This window comes from Grammomys surdaster, unplaced genomic scaffold (assembly GCF_004785775.1).
Source record: "Grammomys surdaster isolate TR1022 unplaced genomic scaffold, NIH_TR_1.0 125769, whole genome shotgun sequence".
Lineage (NCBI taxonomy): Eukaryota > Metazoa > Chordata > Mammalia > Rodentia > Muridae > Grammomys > Grammomys surdaster.
In genome coordinates this window covers 676118-684000 of record NW_021620600.1, presented here as the reverse complement: position 1 = coordinate 684000, position 7883 = coordinate 676118, and the positions used below count along the sequence as shown (strand labels likewise).

At 50.0% G+C, this 7883-nt stretch overlaps 1 protein-coding gene across 1 annotated transcript in view; it reads left to right on the top strand.

Moving 5' to 3' along the window:
* The first annotated feature begins 2768 nt into the window (after nucleotides 1–2768).
* The window catches only part of Ccdc155 (coiled-coil domain containing 155), a 22219-nt gene continuing 17104 nt past the window's right edge, over nucleotides 2769–7883 (top strand). The window contains 2 exon segments of the mRNA XM_028789027.1: nucleotides 2769–2880; nucleotides 6802–6942. Coding sequence (XP_028644860.1) covers nucleotides 2769–2880; nucleotides 6802–6942 — 253 coding nt within the window.

The following is a 7883-nucleotide window of genomic DNA, read 5'->3' as shown; positions in this document are numbered from 1 at the left end:
CACGCTTTAATCCCAGCACTTGGGAGACAGAGGCAGGCGGATTTCTGAGTTCGAGGCCAGCCTGGTCTACAGAGTGAGTTCCAGGACAGCCAGGACTATATAGAGAAACCCTGTCTCGAAAAACCAAAAAAAAAAAAATTAATATTTTAAATTTGTATGTATGAAAATGTTGTCTGCATTTATGTCTGTGCATCATATTTGTGCCTGGAGACAGACGAGGGCATCAGATGTGCTAGGAGTGGAGTTACAGACCTTGTGAGCAGCCCAGTGCTATGGGACGGAAAACCATGCCAGAAAGTTTGGTAAACTAGACCAGGTCGAGACCTAGAGACTCGGTGGGCACACTACCTGAGGCTTAGGCGACTCCCAGCTCCCTGCCAGACTCCTGACTTAGAACACATACCATGCTTCTCACATAAAAGAAACATGTCTTACGGCCACACAGGCCCAAAGCAGAGTTCTCTGTGCTAAATAGGTACCTAGAGGCCTGGAGGGCTTAGCCACTAAGCTTCCCTTCCCAGACATTCCTCTCTGCAAAAGGTATTTAATCTCAGGCCTACCTTAAGAAGTGGGGTATAGTTTTATGTATCCATTTTTTGTTGTGACAATAAACTGTTTAGAACCATGGATTGTCTCTTTTCATCAAGATCCACCATGGGGAGCCATGAAGAAGGCCTTCAACCACAGAGCCACAACCTAATCTCCCGTCATCACCAAGCCTGCCTCTGCCAAGATAAGGACAATTACCACCCCCATAAGAAAAGCAGGAGCTCCTCTTCCCCCCCCCCCGACCCCCTGCCCTGGGCCAGAATCTGTCCCCAGCCTGCAGCACCCCCCGCAACTCTGTTCTCTGCTCTTCTGAGATTTCCAATGGTGGATGGATATCCAAGAGTCTGAGAACCACACAGCCCCAGCCTAGTAGCAAGCCCAGGGACCCTGGAGCGAGCTCTGGCTTTCCAACACCTCAGACTGAGTTTTCCTACCCACAGCCCCCAGTGGGCTTCGCTCTACCCCAGCACCCACCCCAGAGGCAGTGTGGGATAAGCACAGTCAAACTCCGAACATTCTGCCTCCCCAAGTGGCCTGCCCTGTGGTGGAGCAGACGCAGGCCTACAATGTAGATGCTGGGAATCCATCCCAGGTGTTCTGGAAAAACATCTGTTTCTCTGAAACAGTGATCTATGTTTCTAGCCCCAGGAATAAATGTTGATGATAGGGACAAAGCGAACGGGGTCCAGAATGTACCACAACCTGTCCTGAAAACATTGGGGAGATCTTTTATCTAGACCAGGTGTCCAGTTTGCTTTCTGCTGCTGTGGTGAGAGAACACCACAATCACAAACAACTTGGGGAGTAATGGATCTATTTCATCTTGTGATGGATCACAGTCTGTCACAGAGAAAAGGCAGAATAGGGGCTTGAAGCAGTAACTGACATGCAGGCCAGGGCTCACTCAGTTTCCTTTTTGTTCATCCAACCCAGAAGCATCTTTCCAGGGGTGGTCTTGCCCACAGTGGGCTGGGCCTTCCCACATCACTAACCAAGAAAATATCCCCACAGACCAACCTACAGGGCAATCTGACAGCATTGCTTCAGTTGAGATTCTCTAGATGATTCTGGCTTTTGTCAAGGCAACAACAAAAACCACACACGGAGTCTTGTGGTCAGTGAGGTGAGAAAGACTTTGCACTTTTTCCCTCTCCTTCCTGAGTGCTAGTATACCACCATGCCCAATTCATGAGGCTTAGGGATTAAATGAGGGTATCCTTAGTCAAACACTATACCCCTGAGGCACATGTCCAGTGCCTTATCATTATATGTATGTGTTTTTAAACAGCGAGGGGTAGGAAAGTGAACACATGATAGAGTATGCATGTGGAATTCAGGCGCCCTCCTTCCACCATGTGGGTCCTGGGGATTCTTCTCAGATCGATCACCAGGATTGGTGGCTAGTGTCTTTACTCACTAGGATTGTACAGACCAGGCTAGCTAGCCTCATTTTCCTCCACCTTCCTGCCCCTGCCTCATGAGTGCTGCCCAAGCCCCACTAAATACAAAAATGTTAAGCATCTGACCATGCTCTTAGTGCTCATTTTGCAGACAGCATACAGGGATGGAGCCTGGGAACGGCACATCACAACCAGACTTTACTACTTGTTGGACCCTCAACAGGGGAAGCAGACCCAGAGACAAATTGCATCGTGTTCTTCTGAAGTGACAAGTGCATGAGAGATTGGACCCTTCTGTTCCGTTCCAAATATCCTTGGGAGACAGTTAGGTCACCTGCTCCGTCTCTACTGCAAAACAACAACAACGAAACAAACAACAAAACCACCTGTCCCTCCTTCCTCATAAATAAAAACGTTTTAATAGCCCAATGTGATGGGCTGAGGTAAGGTGATTGCTTCAAGTCCGAGGATAGCCTGGGCTACGTAGCTAGGCAATAAATGGAAACTAAAATAATAAATTGTTTGGGAAAACAGCTTGGGTATGTATTAATGCTATGGGGAGTGGGGGAGAGGGAGGCATGGAACGGAAGTGAGAATGGACCAGACTGCACATCATTGTGACGGTGGCGGGCGAGCCAGACCCAAAAGAAGATAGGACTTAGTTCAAAGACTGACAAGAAGAGAAAGGTGAACAGGGAGTCCTTCGGTTGAACTTTCCCCTGCTTGGCCCTATTTTGCCAAGCAGAAGGGAAGGATTTTGTACCGCAGAAGAAAGCTGCCGACTATCTTACGCCATCACCGCTAAACGCACCAGTACGCATGCGCTCGATCCTCTGGTCCAGGCGATCCTCCCGAGAAGATCTACGCATGCGCCAGCTGGAGGTTCACGGTAAGGGGCGAGGCGGGCGCCATCCCCCGGGAGTACGCTTGCGTGAACACAAGAGCCTGAGAGGGCGGGACTTGAAGGAGGCCGGCTTATTTGCATTTCTGGCGGGAAAGGCGCGTGTGAGCACGCCTCTTCCGTGCCATTCGCAACCGCCGTTCGTCGACAGTGGCCTTCGACTGAGTCCAGACAGTCTCGACTCCAGGTACGCCCTGCCTATGGCGGATTTCATGGCAGGCTCCTCAGCAACGTCACCTGCCGGCTCCTTTAAAAGCGCAAGTTCTAACCAAATCTCCGAAATGCATGAAGTAGCCCTCTGGGAATTTTGTTTTGAGACAAAATTTCTCTGTGTAGCCCTGTAGCCCAGGCTACCCTCGAACTCAGAAATCTGCCTGCCCCTGCCACCCGAGTGCTGGGATTAAAGGCGTGCTCCACCTTGACCTTATCCCTCTGGGTAATCCTAGTGTCAACTTCGGAAATCCTGTCAGAATCTTGAAACTTGCGGTTGCTTTCTGTTGCTTGTTTTCTTTTTTTTTTTTTTTTTTTTTTTTTGGGTTTTTGGAGACAGGGTTTCTCTGTATAGCCCTGGCTGTCCTGGAACTCACTCTGTAGACCAGGCTGGCCTCGAACTCAGAAATCCGCCTGCCTCTGCCTCCCAAGTGCTGGGATTAAAGGCGTGCGCCACCACTGCCCGGCTGTTGCTTGTTTTCTATTTTTGTTTGAGACAGACTCTCCAGTGTTGCCCAGGGTGGCCACGACCTTATGACTCTCATGCCTTAATTTTAGGATTATAGCTCTCCCAGATGTGCCCAACTACAAAGATGCGCACCACCACCACCACCTGGTTTTTGTTTGTTTGGTGTTGTTGGGTTTTTTAAAAAGATATTTATGAGTATTTTGCTGGCATGTGTGTATGTGTGCCAGATGTGTGCCTGTGGAGACCAGAAGACTAAAATGACAGATGATTAGGAGCTGCCATGTGTGTAGTGGGAATCCAACCCATATCTATCTGGAAGAGTAAACTGTTAGTCCTCCTAACGTCTAGGCTACCTCTCCACAGACTCTCTGGGGCTTCACTAAATTGCCCAGACTCTACTCAAAAACTTGGATCCTGCTGCCTCAGCCTCCTGAGTGCTGGTATCACAAGTGTGGCCACTGCACAAGCAGCAAGGATCTTCTAGATATCCCATCAGATTCTCCCTCAAAAACCTGTCAGAGACTTTTCCTCTGAAATCTTGGTGGAGATTTGTTGTTCAAGTCCTATGTGATACTCTAGAAATCTGTACTAAGTTGCACCACAAGTTTCACTAGGGATTCTGAAATCTAGTGACACCCCAGAAATGAGCCCTTGAATTCTAGTCCGGGGATCCCTCCAGACTTCCACCATGCTTAAAATCCCCTAGACACTCACCAGCAACCTGATATCCCTTGTTCCTCAAGGTTTTGAAAGCTACAAAAGCTACAGATACATAATAGATATTTAATAAGACCCTGTCTCCAAAAGCTAAATTATGTCTCCAGAAAACACACACCTGCTGACACAGGCAAAGCAGAGTGCTGGTTGCATTTCCTGAGGCTAGGCTGATAGGCTTTTTCTCTCCCCTCGGTGACACAGATATAGGCTGGATTAGACCAGGTTAAAAATAGATAAAGGCAGCCGGGCGGTGGTGGCGCACGCCTTTAATCCCAGCACTTGGGAGGCAGAGGCAGGCGGATTTCTGAGTTCGAGGCCAGCCTGGTCTACAGAGTGAGTTCCAGGATAGCCAGGACTACACAGAGAAACCTTGTCTCGAAAAAAAAAAAAAAAAAAAGATAAAGGCAGATTTACTAGGAGGCATCGACCTCCACCCACCTCACACCTGGAGGTCAGTGAAGTCACACATCCCGGCTAAGCTTAGCAAAGGAGTCTTATAAAGAAAGCCTAGTTGAGAAGTGATAAGGTGCCAGCTAGGAGCTGGGATTATGTCCTTACATGGACAAAAGGTGAGCCCCTGGACAGGCACTCGTGGGTGGGTAACTGGAAAATGGAGAGGAGGGGTGAGGACATGTTAGCCTGGAGTTTTCTCCTTATGGGCAGAGTTGAGGGAAGAAGAGCAAAGGAGGTTACTTAGCTTGTACAGGGGATGAGCAGGGGTTCCAACCAAACAAAGGGGAGGCAAGCAAGAGGAAACCCAAATTCTCTCTACCCCTTGGCCCCAAGTGCCCTCTCAGCATCAAGGGAACTGTTGCCTAGCACCTAGAGGAATTACTGATAGTGCTTCCTTTTCTCTTGAAAGTGACTGGCCAGGCTGTAATAGAGGCCGGACATCACTGTCAGGATGCAGAGGAGGGAGGAGGGAGTCCCTAGGACCACAGAGGTCTGTGAGAGTCTTGCCCACTGGTAAGAATAGGCCTTGGGGGCAACTGGAGAGATGGTTCGTGGCTTCCAAAGGTCCTGAGTTAAATTCCCAGCAACCACATGGTGGCTTACAACTGTCTCTAATGGGATCTGAGGCCTTCTTTTGTCCTGCAGGCATATATGTAAATAAAGTACTCATTTAAGTAAAATAAACAAATACTTTTTAAAACAGCGGGGAGCAGCAAGCCTGCGGATGAGGCTGAGTTCCCATGGCCATGGAGGGTAAGGGACATGGAGATACAGCTGGTGGAGGGGAAAAAAGACAAAAAGAGAGGCTCGGAGAGAAGGCTTGGAGGTTAAGAGAATTTGCTGTTCACCAGCTTGATGGCACACGCCTTTAATCCCAGCACTCTGAAGGAGCTGGATCTCTGAGTTCAAGACCTGGCTGGTATTCCTGGCAAGCTCCAGACCAGTCAGAGGTACACAAAGAGACCCTGTTTGGAAAAGGAAAGAAAAGCCACGGAAACACTACTCTTGCAAATGACCCAGTTTTGATTCTCAGATGGCACATGGCAGCTCATAACCTTCTCTAACTCTAGTTCAGGGGAGCTGATGCCTTCTCCTGGCCTCCAAAGGCACCAGTCAGACAAGTATACAAAACACATTTTTATAAAAAAGGTAAGAAGCAGGCTTGAGGGTGGAGATGCACATTCTGGCCGAGGCAAAGAGACCACAAACTCAAGGCCAACCTGGCCATCTCAGGGCAGGTTTGTTTCCAAATACAAAGAGAGCTGAGGTGTAGCTTAAAGGTGGAACACAGAACACAGGTGTAGACTCCATCATTAGTGAGCAGCTGGGCTGGGGTTTGCTAGCAGAGCACTTGCCTAGAGTCTACCAGTGAAAGATTGAAGGTGGCTCCATGATATAAGTGACTGGAAGTAGGGGAAGAGCCCCTAGAGGCCACCAGTCTTCCAGACAGTGAGGGGGCCTGTTGGTCTGTAGTCAGCTCCAGGTAGAGTGAAATGTTTCTAGAGAAGAGGCAGGAAGGCAAGAGTCCCAAGGAGAGACCGCAGTAGGAGCAGCAGGCCACTTTACAAAATAGCCTGCAGGCTGGAATTGCTGGGAGATAGAGCATGATTTGGGGAGAGAAAACTGCTGGCCCAGCCACACCACTGTGCCACTGTCGCTAGACCCAAGCAGGCTCTGACTCAAACCACAGCCGCACAGGTCCAATCTGCAGCCTGTGGGAATGACTGGAACCTGGCAGGAAGCTGGGACATGGGCCTCAGAGAACCAGGTGGGCCTGAGGTCGGACTGTGAAGAAACCAAGAAAAGCTCAAGGTGGAATCTCTAGGACAGGAATGGTGACTTGATAGGTTCTGGGGAAGAGAGGTGGCTAAGAGCACTAGGGGCAGCAGTTGGCCCCACCCTCTTGCCTCCCCCTTTGATCTTGCTGCCTGCCCTTCTGTCCTCAGGCTACCATCCCACACCTCAAAGCCTTAAACACCGGTTGGAGTTGGGATGAGGACAGCAAACAGGTTCTGAGAATGCTGATGGCCTGGGGCTGATATGAGCAGTTTAGTCAGGTGAGTGTCAGTCTGAGGAAGCCATCACTCTGCTTGTCCTTCCAGGAGCGATCTGGACATCCTGTCCCTTTCCCAACCCTCCTCGCCGTGGAGGGAAGCCGAGAACTTCGACAGCAGCTGTAGAGGAGTGTCAGGAGTGGCCCATGGACCTGCCGGGGGGCCAGGCTAGTGGTCCTGCTGCACAAAGTAGGTGTCTGCCTGGCAGAGGAAGAGGGAGCTGTGCGTGGGTCAGCCTGGGAGCAGGAGAGATGCTTGGGTGGCCAGGCAGAGTGGGCAGAAGCAAAGGATGCTGGGATAAGTGTCAACTGTGTGCCCTCCTCTCTGGAGGGCTGTTGGGGACAGAAGGCTCCACACACTGTAACACCCACACTTCACACCCCTTACTTTGGGTAAAACAGGTACCCTGTCACCTCTCTCCCTCCTGCTGCTCTTCCCTTCCCAACACTGGTGTCTGTCACCTGCTTAGTCAAAGACTCTCCCAGAGCATGACTCCACAGACTCTGCTCCACTGTGTGTGTGTGTGTGTGTGCGCGTGCATTGAGGAGATAAAATCCAGGGTTTTATGTGTGCTAGGCAACCAGTCACTACTGAGTTGTGATCCCATCTCCCAGTTTTGTTTTTGTTTTTTGAGACAGAATCTGGTTTGAACTCTCACTGGTCCTAGCTCAGCCTCTCGAGTGCTGAGATTACATGCGTGCTCCACTATGCTCGGCTCACGTACATTATTTTTAAGTTTTTAAAAGAGAAAAGCTGGCTGAGCAGTGGTGGTACACACCTTTAATCCCGGCACTCTGGAGGCAGAGGCAGCCAGATCTCTGGGTTTGAGGCCAGCCTGGTCTATAATGCAAGTTCTGGGACAGCCAGGGCTACGCAGAGAAACCCTATCTTTTTGGGGTTTTGTTTGTTTGTTTTTTGGTTTTTCAAGACAGGGTTTCTCTGTGTAGACCTGGCTGTCCTGGAACTCACTCTGTAGACCAGGCTGGCCTCGAACTCAGAAATCCACCTGGCTCTGCCTTCCAAGTGCTGGGATTAAAGGCGTGCATCACCACTGACTGGTGAGAAACCTGTGAAGCCTATCTTGAGAGAGAGAGAGAGAGAGAGAGAGAGAGAGAGAGAGAGAGAGAGAG